This window comes from Castor canadensis, chromosome 18 (assembly GCF_047511655.1).
Source record: "Castor canadensis chromosome 18, mCasCan1.hap1v2, whole genome shotgun sequence".
Taxonomy (NCBI): domain Eukaryota; kingdom Metazoa; phylum Chordata; class Mammalia; order Rodentia; family Castoridae; genus Castor; species Castor canadensis.
The window spans coordinates 13,881,632-13,898,093 of record NC_133403.1 but is presented as its reverse complement, the minus strand read 5'-3'; the positions used below and the strand labels follow the sequence as shown (position 1 = coordinate 13,898,093).

Sequence of the window (16,462 nt, the reverse complement as noted above, 5' to 3'; positions counted from 1 at the left end):
GACAGCTGGAAGGAGTTGAGAGTGTGTGTGTGTGTGTGTGTGTGTGTGTGTGTGTGTGTGTGTGTGTGTGACAGTACTGGGGCTTGAATTCAGGGCCTTTGCATACTCTGTGCCTATGTAAAAGCTCTATGGACAGCTGGAAGGAGTTGAGATTGTGTGTGTGTGTGTGTGTGTGTGTGTGTGTGTGAGACAGTACTGGGGCTTGAATTCAGGGCCTTGCGCTTGCTAGGAGGCTCTTTACAACTAAAGCCAGCCCTTTGTGCTTTAGTTATTTTTTTAATAGGGTCTCATGTTGGACCTCCCTAGTTATACCTCCCATGGAGTAACAGGTGCACACCACCATGCCTGGCTTAATGGTTGAGATGGGGGTCTCCCAAATTTTTTGCTCAGGCTGGTCTTGAACTGAAATGCTCTTGATGTCTGCCTTCCAAGTAGCTGGGATTACAGATGTGAACTACCATGCCTGGCCTGAGATTGCCTTTTGATGACTCAGAGAAAGTACCTGGAGGTGGGACTTGGTGACTGTGGGCGCCCACTTCATGGCCTCCTGCAGGATCATCCCACAGCGTGCAGCGAAGTCCTTTACGATGCTCTGGAAGTGGGGGAGACCAATTTTCAACAACCTGAAGTCAGCATATCTGGGGTATTGTAGTGACTGTCAAGGCTGTACTGTGTCTTCCCCAGAAACCTATGCTGGAGCCCTAACCCCCAGTACCTCATGATGGAACAATGGAACAGAGTGGCCTATGAAGAACCCATGCCAACACCTTGATCTTGGACTTCTGGCCCCCAGAACTATGTAGAAATAAATTTCTGTTCCTTAAGCCACCCAGTCTATGGTACCTGGCTGTGGCAGACCAGAAATGACCATGTTCTAATACCAAGGCTCCATGGGACAGAATTTATGCACACACTGTGGACTATAATTCTTGCACAAGGCTGTGTGGCAGAAGAGTACATTACAGGACCACTGTGCAGTATGTTCCAGGGGGGCCCTAATGAAAAGGCAGATTCCAAGTGGAAAAACTCCTCACAGGTGACACATCACTGTGCCAAGAACCACCTGTTGACAGCTGCTCTGACTGGGAAGCCAGAGTTAGACTGAACTGGGGAGAGGAGATGTCTTGCACACATCTTCCTCATTTGGAGACTTATTCTGTCTATTTGCCAAGGGTATAGCAAATACAAAGCATCTCATAATAACAAAGTTACTGTGTACCACAGTAACAAAGTTAGTTTATCATAGAGGAGTGAAGTCATCTGAAAATCACATTTGCTTACTGCAGATTTGAAGGGCTATAAACTGATGGACACCTGGAAACCCCTTTGGTAGTTAAAGTAGGAACACAGTGAGAGTTAGGGTGGCCACGTGGCTAGCACAGGCCTGGAGGGCAGACAAGACTTGAATGAGTCACTTCTGTGCAGCAGGGCCCTGGTATTGCTCAGTGTCCTCACACTGGGGTGGGACCAAGGTCATTTACACTTCTAATTGGAACTTAATGTATATCAAGCATGTGCCTGATATACTCAGGGAATTAGGGGCCAGGTGAGTGAGGCCTACCTCCCGAGCTTCACAGGTGTCAGGAACCGTGATCCGATAGGGAGCATCAGGGATGTCATAGTAAGGCTGGTCCTTGTGAATATCCTGCAAGCACAGAGAGACTCCCTCTTCTAATCTATCTTCCTAAGGTGCCATGCCTCTGACATAGGCAGCAGCACATTTGCCACCCCTTCCCACCACGTGCCATCTATGGGCTTCTAAACTTCATGAAGCGTTCTGGGAGACACCAGGGTGGGACTTGTGCACATTAACCCACCCCAATTCACTACTGGTGGCATAAATTAGGCTCAGGAGCATCACCGGAAGAGTGTAATACAGAACAAGAGTGAATGGCAGGTGTGTGAGCCAACTCCAAGTCACTGAAGGACACTCACGGCACTCAGCGACAGTGACAGGGTCTGCAGGATGTCCAGCATGGTTTTCAGCACAGTCCCACTCCAGAGCAAGTGAGGAAACCTGTACCAGAAGCAGGCTCTCAGAACCCAAGAGTGGAGCCTCACAGGAACCTGTGCTACCTTGGAGGCCTTACCTACACCAGTACAAGTCCTCAAGCTCTTCACAACGAGGTAGGCAGTGCTTGGTTAGCAATCCTCTCAGGTCGAACCAGTCCCACTCCTCAGGACCAGATACGACACAGATGGTCTGCTCAACCCTGCACTGGACAGATCGCACACTCTACATCCCCAAAGCAAGTCTCCTAGATTTCAACAGGAGCTCCCCAGTATTTCTCACATTATGGCACAAATAGGAAACAACAGTATCTGCATAACCCTGGTGTCTGCTCCTGAAACCAATAGGTCATGGGCTCTGGTAGCCCAGCACCTTTGTGCAAACTGTAAGTCATCCATGGCCCACTGCACAAGAGGCCTGGTCAGACACATGCCACACATGTGCTAGACTGGGTTTTTTTTTTTGTTGGCACCAGAGTTTGAACTCAGGCCCTCATGCTTTCTAGGCAGGTGCTCTACCACTTGAGCCACTCCACCAGACATGTTTATTTTTTATTTACTTTTTTTTGTGATGAATTTTTTGAGATAGGATCTCACAAACTATTTGCCTGGGGCCGGCTCCAAACTGTGATTTTTTTGATCTCTGCTTCCTGAGTAGTTAGTATTAGACTAGCTCTTGACCCATCCTCAGATTGTGTGGCTGCCTGGACCACGCATGCAGCATCTGTGGCAGGCTGGAGAACCTCTAGATACCTTTGCGGAGCTGTAGGCAGGCTCAGTGTGGGTATTTGCCACTTCTGGCCTTTACAACTCACAAAATCTGGCCCAATTCACCTCTTAGTGTCCCATTAGCGTGGGGATGTGTCCCGTGAGGATCTGCTTTGGCTCCCAGCACAAGCAGAGGGGAAGGGTTACTGAGGGCTTTTATTACTGAGAAACCTGAAGGATACTGATTTGACTTAAGGACCTCTGGCTAGGCCCTGGGCTGGGAGATAGTAAAGAGCCTGTCTTGTCAAAGTACTGTAAGTAACATCGATACTCAGAATGAAGATGTTCCAGACTAAAATTCAGACTACAGCAAACTCACTGACATTCTGGGGGAGGCTGCATTGCCCTTGAGTTTTCACCTGATATTTTTTCAGACTTATGATGTAAGGATGATTTTTCCCTTGCATTCCAAATTGCAAACAGATATATTCATACACACAAAGTATTAGTGGAAGATGTAACTTACTTATCCACTAGACCAGACAGGTACTTGTCAGCCACCCTCCTTATCCTCTTATGAATGTGGTTGAAGTTCACTAGCAGAAACTGGGCATGCCGCTCTAGCTCCTCTTCGTTCTCCTTGGTCTTAGCCTAGAGTCAGAAGAGAATATGAAGGTGCCCCTGTGTACCTCCAGCAGGAACATGCTTGTGCTCTGACAAGGCTTACTTTATCTGCCATCATGTTCAGGAAGGCATCAAATACTTTGTCAGCCACAGCAATCACACACTGCATCATCCCTGAAACGAGAAGGCAGTTTCCACAGATCAGGTGTGCAACAGAAAGGCACAATCCCACTGTTTCCAAACATTTTCTTTTGAAATGATTTTAGACTTACAGAGGATTGAAGAGAAAGCACAGAATTTTCATACACCCTTCACAAGCTTCCCAGGATACTAACATCTACTATAACCAGGCCATACTTATCAAAACTACGAGATGGAGACTGATAAAACACCCTTACCTAAACTTCAATCTTTATCTGGACTTCCTCAGTTTTCCCACATGTGTAACCTTTTCTTTCTTGCTTATTTTCCATGTCCCTTTTCTATTCTGGGATCCAATCCTGAACCACGTGGCATCTGCTCATCATGTTCCCTGGTCTCTTCTAAATCTGTGTTAATTTGTCTGTCTGTCCTTGAACTCGTGGTCTTGACACTTTTGAAGGACACGGGCATTTTGCACAAAATACCAGTGTTTAAGTAACTGTTTTTCCTTTCCAAACTCTTTCTTTAGAACTGACTCACAAAACTCACACTCTGAGCCAAAGAATTAAGTACCACCTCCTCAAGAGGATTTATGGATGAGTTAAGACCACCATAGCAACTGGTAAATATCTAGGAAAAGATACTTTAAGATTATGAAGATACCTCATTTCTCTTTAAAATTTTGTTCACTAAATTCAGCATCCTTCAGTAGATTCTGCAGTCAGAATGCACAGTATTGTGGCTGCCGTGGGAATTGTCTAATTTCCTCATTACTACTTTTAGTAATTGTCCCTTCTCCACTTTTTATTTATTCAATAATCTAATCAGTAGTAGACTCACAGACATTTTATTACTGAGTTATAATTCAATACCACTGTTGTTCTGTGGTTCAAATTGTACCAGCTGTGGCCACTGGGAGCTTTCAGGTTGACTTCTGACACATTCTTCATGATTTTTCTTTCCATTTCTTCTTTTTAGAACATTGTTACTTCCTGGTACAGGTTGAGCATCCCTAATCTGAAAATCTGAAACCTGAAATGCCCCAAAATCTGAAATGCTCCAAAATCTGAAACTTTTTGAGGGCCAACATGATGTTAACACTGTTTCAGATTTCAGAGCCAGGTATTGTGGTACAGTCCCATAATCCTAGCACTAGGGAGGCTGGGCAGGAGGATTGTGAGTTTGAGGCCAGTCTGGGCTACATACATAGTGAGATCCTGCTTCAAAAAAACAATAACAAAAGTTTCAGATTTCAGATTTTTGGATTAGGGATGTTCAACTAATACAATCTAAGGAAATATTTCAAAATATAAAAAGATCTGAACTCTGAAACACTTCTGGTACCAAGCATGTCAGATAAGGGGCTCTACAAAGGTGCTTCAAGCTCTTCTTCCATTTTCCTTGGTCCAGCCCTTCCTTCAATCAACCATTTCTCCATGGAGTTCTTATTCTGTTATTGAAGAATGGGAATTAGAACCAAGATCTGAGCAAGGGGTGTGCTTACTGTACAGGGAGAGTCACAATATGAACGACAGAACTGTAAGAAAATGTCAATTCCTGTTCCTTAAAATTCCCCCTATCCAGTGCCTTTAGGATGGCTCAACAAAAGGCAGAGACTAGGCAGCTTTGTATCCTGGGGCCCAGCATGGAGCCTAACACACAGAGGCTATTCATAGGGTCCCAACACAGTTATCAAAGTGAATAGTAGACAGATGCCCAAGGGTAGATAGAGGCTGCTTTCTGAAGAGGTTGGCTTGGGTAGGTGAAATGTTATTTGGGGGTATGTGTTCAGTGTAGTGTTTTTCATATATCCAGTTCTTCTATATATGAGCTAAGTTTCTAAATAAATGATCAGTTAGTGGCCAGATGCCTACCAATAACATGAGGTAGCATCTAAGGAAATTTTTATTTGAAAAAAAAAAGCTACCTTCCTTACTGGTTAGGTTTGTGTTACTAGTATAGTAGGCAGCAGGCAGACAAGCAGCAGGCTTCTGGTACCTGCACAGTCAGGAACACATGGAGTTAAGGCTTGGCTTACATCTGCATGGAGGAGGTAGAAGCCCTCATCTCCAGGTGGACTGCTAGGTACTTCATATACTCTTTCCTGGTTCTGAAAATTCATGAATAATACATGTCTCTGAAGATATTTCCTTCCATCTCTTTTAGGAGAGAAAAGAGGGAAGGAAACTCAATAGGTACACCCTTTTTGGCTTAGTCTAAGTGTCATGCTCATAATAAAAATAATGAGTTTGAACTCCTGTAAGAGGACAGAGTCCTTGAAAATGAAGTGTGTCTATGAAGAGCAAATCATCCCCAGTCCCAGGGCCACTTGATTTTCTCTGATGGCACAGCAACAAAAAAACAAAGCTCAGAGAGAAAAGGGTAAGCTAAACATCCAGCTTCAGAAAGGATCTTGTTCCATTTCTTTAGAAGGCTAGCCAAATGTGCCAGGTTCTTAAGTCTCTTAGAGGTTGGCAGTTTTTTCTTTATTGTTGTTACTTATTCACTCTCCTGTTACTTATTGTTGTTACTTATTGTTGTTACTTATTCACTCTGAGATGGCTCTCAGAGTGAGCCATCTGTCTAGCACAAAAAGAGTATAAACAGTTCCTGCACAAATGAATGATGGGTGTATGGATGAGGTGACTCAATCAGCCAGTGGCTGATGGGTTTATAACCCCCTGCAAGTGGTTGTGGGGCATGTTTTTGAAATCCTCTGAGCATGCCATCTCTTCTCCTGTATCCTACACCCCTCCTGGAAGAGTTTTCCTTCATAGAAACTGTATGTCTACACCTCTCACCTCTGGCCTTGAATGGGCTTTTTGCTTATTCCAGTTCTTTCCCCACTGCCAACAGAAGACTGCCAACCCCACTGGTTCCCAACTACAAAAGTAAATCAGTCAGATCTAATTTCCTCACTGCTGTGCAGTATTGTGATGTGCTCTACAAAGGACTTACTGGATGAAAAGTCTTACACAAAGCAACATTGCAGAGGCCTTGGGATGATTTTAAAAATGCTTGTTTTTTTTTTTTTAATCCTTTTTACATTTACTCACATGTGTACATTGTTTGTACCACCACCCCCTCCCTATCCACTCCCACACTTGATTTCTTTAAGCATTGATTTTTCTTTCTTTCCTTTTTTTTTTTTTGGTGGTACTGGGGTTTGAACTCAGGGTCTTGCTTGCTAGGCAGGTGCTCTACCACTTGAGCCACTCCACCAGTCCTTTTTTTGTGACAAGGTTTTTCAAGATAGGGTCTTGTGAACTATTTGCTGGGGCTGGCTTTGAACCATGAGCCTCCTGATCTCTACCTCCTGAGTAGCTAGGATTACAGGCATGCGCCATCAACGCCTGGAAAACATTGTTTCAACAAAAGATAAAAAAAATACCAGAAGTATGTGGGGATGATCTCTCCACTGACAAAGAGTTGACAGATTCATCAGTGTGCCAGTGGCTTCCAGCATAGAAAGGCCTGCTCACTGCTTGTTATATTTTATTAATCAGACTTATCAGTGCTCTCACACTAAAACCAGTCAAAAAGTAGTTATGCATTTAACTTTTTTTCCGTTTTTTAAATGTCTCCTCTTCTCCCCCACCTCCTTCTTCTTGGCTAAATAAACTTTTGCCAAACTCTTTAACTGTATATACTCATGAAAAAAACCAAAATACAGAACATTTCCATTGGTCCAGAGAGTTCCTTTGTGCCCCATTCAAGTTTTCCATCTCTTCTTTTTATTTCTAGTCCTTTCTTGGGTTTGATTTACTAGGGATTTTGGTAATTGTAACATTTTTATGCTTTCTTAGAGTTTCCACTGTTTTTCTGTCTTCCTAGGAGCCCTCTTGCCTGGAACTTGTGACAGCTGAGTCCTTATTGCACTCAGAGATTGAGAATATGCTGCATTTTAAGAAGTGTGTTCAGATTTTCATATTCAGAAATGTTCCTAGAAACAATACAGGCCCTGGCTTGGACATGGCCCACAGAGGCTGGCCTGATCACAACTCCAACTGTGGAGAAAGACTCTCCTCATGGTAGCTGTGCCTGCAGCCAGCCCTCTCTGGAGGACTCCCTCATGGAACAACTTTTTTTTTTTCAATGTTGGGAATAGAACCCATGAACTTGACCATGCTATGCAAGGGTTCTACCACTAAGCTATTATCTCCAGCCCTGGTTTTTTGAGAGAGGGTCTCACTATGTAGTCCAGGCTGGCCTCAAACTTAAGATCCTCCCGCCTCCCAAGTTCTGGGATTACAGTCTTGGCCCACTATGCCAGGCTCTCATGGAATACGCTTAACCAGCTGATTTGTGGAACTCTGTCCATTACCCACTAGATGCCATGTCTATGCCTGGTTACTCTCTGAGACTAGGTGTGATCAGTCCCCATATTACTGGTGATTGACCTTTTCCTGGTGTTTCCTCTTGCCTACATATGCAGAGAAACAACCACATGTCTCTATTTCACAAAAGCTTATTGGAAGAAACAGATATTAGGCTGGGGGAATGGCTCAAGTGGCACAGTGCCTGCCTAGCAAGGGTGAAGGCCTGAGTTCAAACCCCAGTGCTGCCAAAAATAAATAAAGTTGTCAAGAAATAGGAATTACATATACAGTTGTTCCTCTATTTTTATGGGTTCTATATTTGAGGAATCAATCAATTGCAGACCAAAAGTAAAAGAGGGAAAAATACTGCATCTGAACTAAACATAAACAGGCCTTTTCTCCTTGTCATTATTCCCTAAGTAATATGGTGTATGGTATACCAACTAGTTACAAAGCAATCTACATTGTATTAGATATCATAAGTAATCTAGAAATGATTTTAAGTATATATTTTTATAAGGGATGACTATATATATATGTATATATATATACACATACACACACATATATAAAACTATATATAGGGTATTCATCCTTCTCTTGTACTTATAACCATTTCTTCTACATTTGATATTAAATTTTGTTCTTTAGAGTATCATTATGAGTTCATACTTTTCATAATCTCAACTTATTTCAATTAAGTAAAATTAAAAAAAATTTACATTCAAGTTATGAATGTAAGTTATGTCTACTGGGAGTTGCTTTAAGTTGTTTCATTGGTTCTCTCAGCCTGCTCCTGATATTTAAAAAGCAGGACTGCTCTCTAGCAACAGCAAGATGCTCCAGGTCCATTTTTGAAGGCCATCTGAGGAGCCCTGGCTCCTTTTAGCAGAGAATGATTTAGGAACCAAAATCTGGGTGCAGAGATGGAGGACTCCTTCTGTTTTGGGACTCCTTATAGCAGAAGAACTAGGAAGATGTATTTTTTTAAGGTTATATATTTTATACTGATCTTTCCAATGCAGTATGTTACTTCATAAAACTATATTCTCCATGTGGACAGAAAATAGGAAGGAGTATTCCTTATTATCCTACTAAAGCTCAATTCATCATGAGAATACCATAATAATAAGCTTACCAGATTTGTCTTTCTGAATAGCTTTATCCTCAAAGTAGCAGAACATTACCTGGAAGCGATCAGGATCTGTAGAACGCAGTACCCTGACAAAGAGAACAGCTTTAAAGAAAGTTTGAAAAACCCAGGTCCTACCTATCAGATATCTGACACTGCTCAGAATTGGTGTGGCAACGAGGGACAGCCACCCTCTGCCATTTATAGGGCATACATTCTCTTGGACTTCCTGGGGGGGTGATTTGCACCATCTATCACAACATTTCCTTATTTTTCAACCAAGCAATCCAACCACCAGTGACACAGCTTAAGGGTTAAGTGCAGAAGGATTCCCAACATAGTGCTGATTGCATTATCCAAAACAGAAACAATGTGAATTGCCCACCAATAGGAGACTGGTGGAATAAGCCAAAGCAACATACACAGATGCGAAAAGGAAAGGGAAAAACATTGGGGACATGTTATTAAGTGAGAAGAGCAAGGTGGAGGGGAAATAGGTACAGCAGAATCCCCTGACAGGTTTCTTCTTAAAGGCCTGTCTGTGCATATGTATGTATATGATATCAAATATGCATTTGCTTATGCAGGAAACTTCTGAACGAAAAATTTCTGCAGGAAAACCATGAATAATGGTATCTCTGGTAGGAATGAGGGGCTCTGGGCTAGGAAAATGAGACCAGTATGTCTTCACCTTTAGCATTTTCTGTCCGATTCCCAGGATTTTATTCTCTATTTTTATTCCATGCACCACAGACATTTTTACTTTAATAGAAAAAAATACCTTTAATTTTCAGGGAAAAGGAAGAAAAAGGAACCATGGCTGCTTTGAAGGGCCATTCAGTGTCCTGAGGGGTTCAGGAAGAGAGCAGTGCTTTACAGTGTTTGTCTATCTACCTCCACACCAGCCTGTCAACAGGTAAGCCCCATAGGCCAGGTGGCTTTAAGCACATGCATTTGTGGGGGCTTAGATGAACATGGCTTTTACTTGACTTTTCTCATTTTCCACTTTGTGGTTTTAGTTCTTCCAATAACTAGTAGCTGGCAATCTAAGCCAAGTTACTATGTTTTTATGATATGGGGTTTGAACTTAGAGTCTTACATTTACTAGGCAGGTGCTATACCACTTGAACCCTTGTTGTATTGGTTATTTTTGAGATAGGGTCTCACATTTATGCCTAGGTTGGCGTGGACTGCAATACTCCTTTCTGGTGTAGCTGGGGATGACAGGCACCAGTGTGCCCAGCTATTGGTCAAGATGGGGTCTTGTGAACTTTTTGCCTAGGCTAGCCTTGAACAGTGATCCTCCAGATCTTTGCCTACTAAGTCACTAGGATTATAGGCTTGAGTCACTGTGCCTGGCTGCTTCTTCATGCTCACTCAGGCTTGCATGCAGCACAGGGCTGAGAACCTGAGGATAGTCAGGGGACCCTTTTGGTGAGCAGGAGACAGACCTGCTTTCAACACAGAAGGATGAAGACATCCTTCTAATCATGCATGCTAACACTAAAACTACGTTTTTGCTCTGCTTTAGTTTGGCTTGTTTTCCTTTTCATTTTTTCTTGGTGTGGCACTGGAGATTGAACCCAGGGTCTCGCATATGCTAGGCAAATGCTCTATCAATGAGCTATATCCCCAGTTTCCTGGCAAGACTAAAAAGAGCTGTAGTAACATGCTACAGGGGATGGTGGTGAGGTCAGCTGTTTTTTCCCTCCAGTTATTTGGCTGCTGCTTCTGGCCTTCACTTATAAGACACAGCATGGCACAGTGTTTGAGAGACTGTTTAGGTTTCAATCCACTTCAGGGATTCCTATCTTGGGCCATTTACTTAACTTCTCATTGTCTCAGTTTTTCATCTGCAAAATGGATATATGATAGTACCAGCCTCGTGGGCTTCCTGGAGTGTCAGTATATGTAACTTAGCTCAGCACACAGCACAGCAGAAGCACTCTCTCAACCCACATTACCTACTGTTATGCTGATGGCAACTGTAGATCACAGCAGTCATAGTGGTTAGGACTGCTGTGGCTACAGACCCAACCTGAGCATCAGGCTATGTGTAGGACCATGTTGCAGGTGGACTCCTGCATTAGCCAGCTATACTTAGTGGTGCTCCTGGAAACTACTTCAGTGAGCAGGTTAGGCCCCCAAACAGTCAATGGACTGAATTGGCAATGCCAGTATGACTGCTCAGAAGCCTACTTCCTATGAGAGAGGAGATGATAATGGAGTCTAGACACTGGGATGTGTTATCAGACATGGCAATTTGGTACTCATGAAACAGGGGCACAAAAGAAAAACTGAGGGTGTTCTGCTAGGTTTTTTTTTTTTTTTAGAAAGCTTGCAGGTCTGGAAGAAGTTGAAAAAAAGTTTGACAATTAATGACACACAAAACTGTACTCCAATGTGGATGTGTTGGTGGAGGCTCATGTACCTCATGTATTCTAACCGGTACACAGACAAGAGATAGGTAGACATGGCAAAGTCCAGCTTGTTGATGAGGGCAGACACTTCAGGAGGAGGGTCCAGCAGGTTGATGATGGTGCTTCGGAGCTCACTCAGTTCAGCCTGGAGGGAAAGAAACACTGTGGGCTCATGAGGGTACCTTGCCAGGAGAAAGTAGACCCAGTGGCCAGCAACATGTGTATATAAGGACACTGAAAGGGTTTTCCCTAATCATTCCAGAAAGTTTAGCAAAAAATAGAGAAGAGAGTCCTTACGGGGGTGACTGTGTCGTTTTTCATGGCTGAGTTGTACTGGAGGACTGACCGAAGCGGCTCTTTGCTGGGAAAGGTGAGCAGGGGCGACTTGGTGGCTATTTCACAAACCCCCTCGTACCACTCTTCTGGCCAGAGTCCTGTGAGGGAGTGAATATAAGTGAGATAGGGACTTAGGTGCAGCTTAGTGGTAGAGTACTTTACTAGCATGGGTGAGGCCTTGAGTTCCATCCCCAAACAGAAAGAGGGACAGAAAGAGAGAGGGAGGGAAGGAGGAAGGGAAATCAGATAGATAGATAGATAAAGATAAGTGCCTCGACTGAGAAGAAGGGTGGCAGTGGTGCTGACTCTGGAATTTGTTCTGGGACCTTTAAGAAAATCATCTCAAAACTGGGGCACCCAAATGAGTTTGCAACCTAACTAGCAGATTTTTCCTAAGGAACTGCATTCTCAGCAGCCTAAATTTCATCTAGGCAATGTAATATTTGCAAATACTTTTGGGAAAAAGCAGCTGCATTTGGCTCACACCTGTTAAGCCTAGCTACTTTGGAGGCTGAGATCGGGAGGACTGTGGTTTGAGGCCATCCTGGGCAAAATGTTTTTGGAACCACCATCTCAACCAATAAAAAGCTGGACATCTACACAGGAAGCATAAATAGGAGGGTCATGATCAGGCCAACATGGGCATAAAAGCAAGACCCTATGTGAAAATTAACGAAAGCAAAAAGGGCTGGCGGAGTGGATCAAGTGGTAAAATACCTGCCTAGCAAGTGCTAGACCTTGAGTTCAAACCCAGTACAGATAAAAGCAAAGCAAAACAAAACTAAACAGAAATAACTGCACTTGGGCTCATTTCAAACATGCTCGCATTCATAATTCGGTTGAGTCTGGCCTCAGCCTTGTTTCCGCTCCACACCCTGTCCCTCCCAGGAGACAGATCATTCCCCTACCTGAGCCCTCCACAGCAAATCCCATAAGTACGGAGTAGAGCCAGAAGTCCCGGAAGAGCTTCTGTAACCGAGGCTTAGCTTCCTTGATGGGTGGCAATCGTCGGGTGAGCTGAGGTGAGAGAGAGAAAGGAGATTATTTGCTCACGAAGCTCTAAGTGTAAAATCAAGCACAGTCTCATTCTCCGTGAGTATTCTCAGAGACTCAAGTGGTTAACTTGGGTAAGAAAAGGTATACTGAGAAGTGGTTGATACATAACAGTTAATTCATTCATTTATTCATTCACTTATTTACTGAGTACCTAATGTGAGCACTGTGCCTAGGAAGTAAAAAACCTGTTCCTGCCCTCAAAGGGTATTCTCACTAACTTCAAGGCAAGCAGACAAACCTTGAAGTGGAGAAGTTGTTACAGGTCTCAGAGTAAAACTTAGCCAGGCAGAGAAGAAATGGCAGCCTGGCCTGATATAAGGAGCATCAGGTCAGAAGCTGGGGACTGGGAGGGCATAGAGACCTTAATAAATGGGGGATGGCACTCAGAGGAAGGGATGTGACTGAAGTGGTAGGAAGACCATGAGAAATCTTGTGGGTGGAGCACAAGAAGTAGCTTTCAAATCTTTTTTTAGCAGCATAACTTTTCAAAACATATTGAAAAAGAATCATAATATGTAAAACAGGACAAAGCGGAGTGGCTTGGGAGCAGGTATGAGAAGCTGAATTCCCTGCATCCTTGCTTGAGACAGCATCCTGCCTGGTGTGAAGCACAGAATTGCTTATCAGTCATGTAAAATGGTCAAATTTGTGCAAAAAGGCCAGCTAGACAGGTCAGTCCTCAAAGAACCCCCAGACGACCCTTAGCTCTAGCACAGGGACTGGACAACTCTCATATACTTGCAGTGAGGAGCTTTGCTACCCAAACACAAGTGACAAGTGTGGGCCAGGGGTGAAGCATGAGGTCGGATGACAACACTCATCTCTGGAACACTTTCACACACAGCTTACAGAACTGTACATTGGCACAACACTTCCCAGAAAGGGATTTGGTAACATGTATACAAAATTTTAAATATTTCCAAACACATTTCACCTAAAATTCTACCTCTAGGAATCTATCAAAACAATAAGCTAATTTAAGACACAAAAATGTAGTATTTGTTGTAATGGCAAAAAAACTGCTTGTGACTGGAAAAGAAATCAAGGTCAGGACAAGTGAGAAGACTTGGGGGTGGATAAAGAAGTCTAAAGAGACTTGACAGCCAAAGGCAATGCGTGAATCCTGACTAAAAGAAAAGCTGTAAGAGACATTTTTTGTAAGAATCAGCGTAGGCTGGGTCTTTTCTGTCAAAGGACTTAATCAGTAAGAAACCTCCTCACTAACTTGCTTCCTATACAATTGCTTTATGGACTCTGCTTAACCTGATAAAAATTTCCACTAAGAACAAAGGGTTGTTATTCTCATTCAGACAAAATTCCGCTAGATGCCCTGGTTCCGAGTTGATAACCTAAAACTTTTAAACTTCTTTGACTTCAAAGCCCCCCTCCTGACCTGTCCCCTTTCCAATTAGTCAACCATATAGGATGTGAACCCAAAACCTGCCCAATCCAGGGGAGAGGTAAAAACCTGAGTAGACTTCCCATTTGGTGTGCTTGCTAACCATACTCTTTGTGGCACACCCTTCTGCAGAAGTAAACTTTGCCTTGCCCATTCACTTCTGAGTTGTGTCATTTCTCTCATGATACCCCAATATCCCAAATTCATTTCTAACATTTTTCAAGCCACAGAGATATCTAACTTGGACTAGGTATCTGGTACACAGGTAGACTGGGTTTTTTCCCAGGGACACTGGCATAGCACCAGGTAGAGACCCTTCCATTTAAGACATATGCTCCAATGCCCAGGACTGAAGTACTGCCATGTCCTCTCACTATCCAATACCCCAGGAAACACCACCCATCACATATATGTAGTTAAGCAGATACAGCAAAATACTAACTGTTTTGTACTGGCATATGGATGGTCACTATTCAATTCTTCCAAGTTCTCTATAAATTTTCTAAATTTCATATTAGAAAATGGGAACAAGCTGGGCATAGTGGTGCACACCTATAACCCTAGCTACATGGGAGGCAGAGATAGTGGTTTGAGGACAGTCTAGGCAAAAAGTTAGTGAGATACCATCTCAACAAACAGGCTGAGTGTTGTGATATGTATCTATAATCCCAGCTGGTAGAAGGTGTAGGTAAGAGGACTGTAGTCCAAGCCTGGCCCTGGGCGAAAAATGTGAGATTCTATCTGAAAAATAACTAAAGGAGAAAAGATTGGGGGTGTGGCATGGCTCAAGTGATAGAGCACCTGCTTAGTAAGTACAAGGCCCTGAGTTTAAAGCAGAACACAAAAAAACAAGGGAAAAAAACATCTAACCACAAGGCAAGCCTTAAACAGGAACAAAAACAATAGAGTATAGGTGACAGATGGTGCTGTTTTATAGTGAAGACCAGAACATGCACAATTTGTTAACTCTAACTAGGGAAATATCAAGGTGTCAGGAGGGCTGAAATTCGTATTTTTCAATTGGGGGTGACATGATCAGGAAGCTAGATATATAGGAAACATTACTAGCTACTGATTTTAAAAAAATAACAAAAGAGGGCTAGGGGTGTAGCTCAGTGCAGAGCACTTGCCACATAAATACATGGCCCTGGGTTCAATTTCCAGCACTGCAAAACAAAACAAAACAACAACAATAATAATACAAACTTTGAAAAGAAATTCCAGCAAGAAAGTACATCAAGTACAAAATCAAAGCTGTGTCTTCCACCTGACCTTCTTTGTAAAGACATGCATATATAGGTTCTGTGAAATGAGTACTAACATTTACCATACGTGTGCCTGGTACGTCTTTAGGCTTTCCACATCATCATCTCAGTTAATTTTCACAGTCCTCTAACACAGAAAGGTTAATTATCACCCTTACTTTAGAGGAGGGAACACTGAGTGTGATTTTGTGTAGATGGTCAAGGTGGCCAGTGCCGCTGCCTGAAGATTGGGAGAGCAGCAGCTACATTCCACTTGGTAGGGAAGATGCTTCAAGCAGAAAGAATGAATGGTGAGTGCTAAGGCTCCACTGGCTTCCAGGAGGTACCTGAACTTGGGGAAGAGTTTTCCTGAGCTGAAGACTTACACTGGGTAGGACAGAGGAAGGCCCTGGGAAACAGCTCTGACTAAAGCTAGGTTGCTACACTGAACCCACCTCAACCCCACTTTCTATGAGCTGAACACAATAGTCTTTTGCCACCAGCATCTCTGAAATAGCAATACACAGAGATTGCCGAAAGGCCCTGCACACCTGCAGATTCTTCTGCCTGAAAATCATGCTTTTCTTTTAGATAGTCTCCCAAACACACTTGCAGGTACCAAAACCAGGGAGCAGTACTCTGTGGTCTCCTAGATTATCCAGAATATTCTGGTAACTTCTTAGATCATAAAACCAAAAACACAAATAAAAAAAAACCCTATAGTCCCACAGATTCCTGTGAATGCCTAAATGGATTTGGAATTGGAAAGTAGAGCTCAGTAATATCCCTTCCTGTCCTAAAACAGACAGGAGAGCCGGACTGAAGATTCTAGCAATGAACACAGTGACCCTTGACTCTGTGCCAGGTCTCCTTATTCTATAAGCCACAAACCTTATTCCACCTTCACTTTTCACTGAGGAATAAGCTCATGGGAGGACACAGATTCCTGCCTAGCAGCCAACCAGTTATGTCTGCCCTGGAAGCCAGAGTGAGATCAGATGCTGTGATCACCCCAGAGGGAGAAAACTGTAGGAGGGCAGAAGTGGCCTCTACTTTCAGGGTAACACTGCAGC

The 16,462-nt window shown here is 43.3% G+C and overlaps 1 protein-coding gene across 1 annotated transcript in view; it reads right to left on the bottom strand.

The window, feature by feature from the left end:
• Pi4ka (phosphatidylinositol 4-kinase alpha) overlaps positions 1 to 16,462 on the bottom strand; it is a 121,194-nt gene that overhangs the window by 34,073 nt on the left and 70,659 nt on the right. The window contains exons 20-28 of the mRNA XM_020160744.2: positions 12,599 to 12,707; positions 11,652 to 11,788; positions 11,366 to 11,499; positions 8,941 to 9,023; positions 3,446 to 3,516; positions 3,245 to 3,369; positions 1,936 to 2,017; positions 1,562 to 1,645; positions 503 to 592 (exon numbers count right to left, since the gene is read on the bottom strand). Of these exons, the coding sequence (XP_020016333.2) occupies positions 503 to 592; positions 1,562 to 1,645; positions 1,936 to 2,017; positions 3,245 to 3,369; positions 3,446 to 3,516; positions 8,941 to 9,023; positions 11,366 to 11,499; positions 11,652 to 11,788; positions 12,599 to 12,707 (915 nt within the window). The remainder of the gene's footprint in view (positions 1 to 502; positions 593 to 1,561; positions 1,646 to 1,935; positions 2,018 to 3,244; positions 3,370 to 3,445; positions 3,517 to 8,940; positions 9,024 to 11,365; positions 11,500 to 11,651; positions 11,789 to 12,598; positions 12,708 to 16,462) is intronic.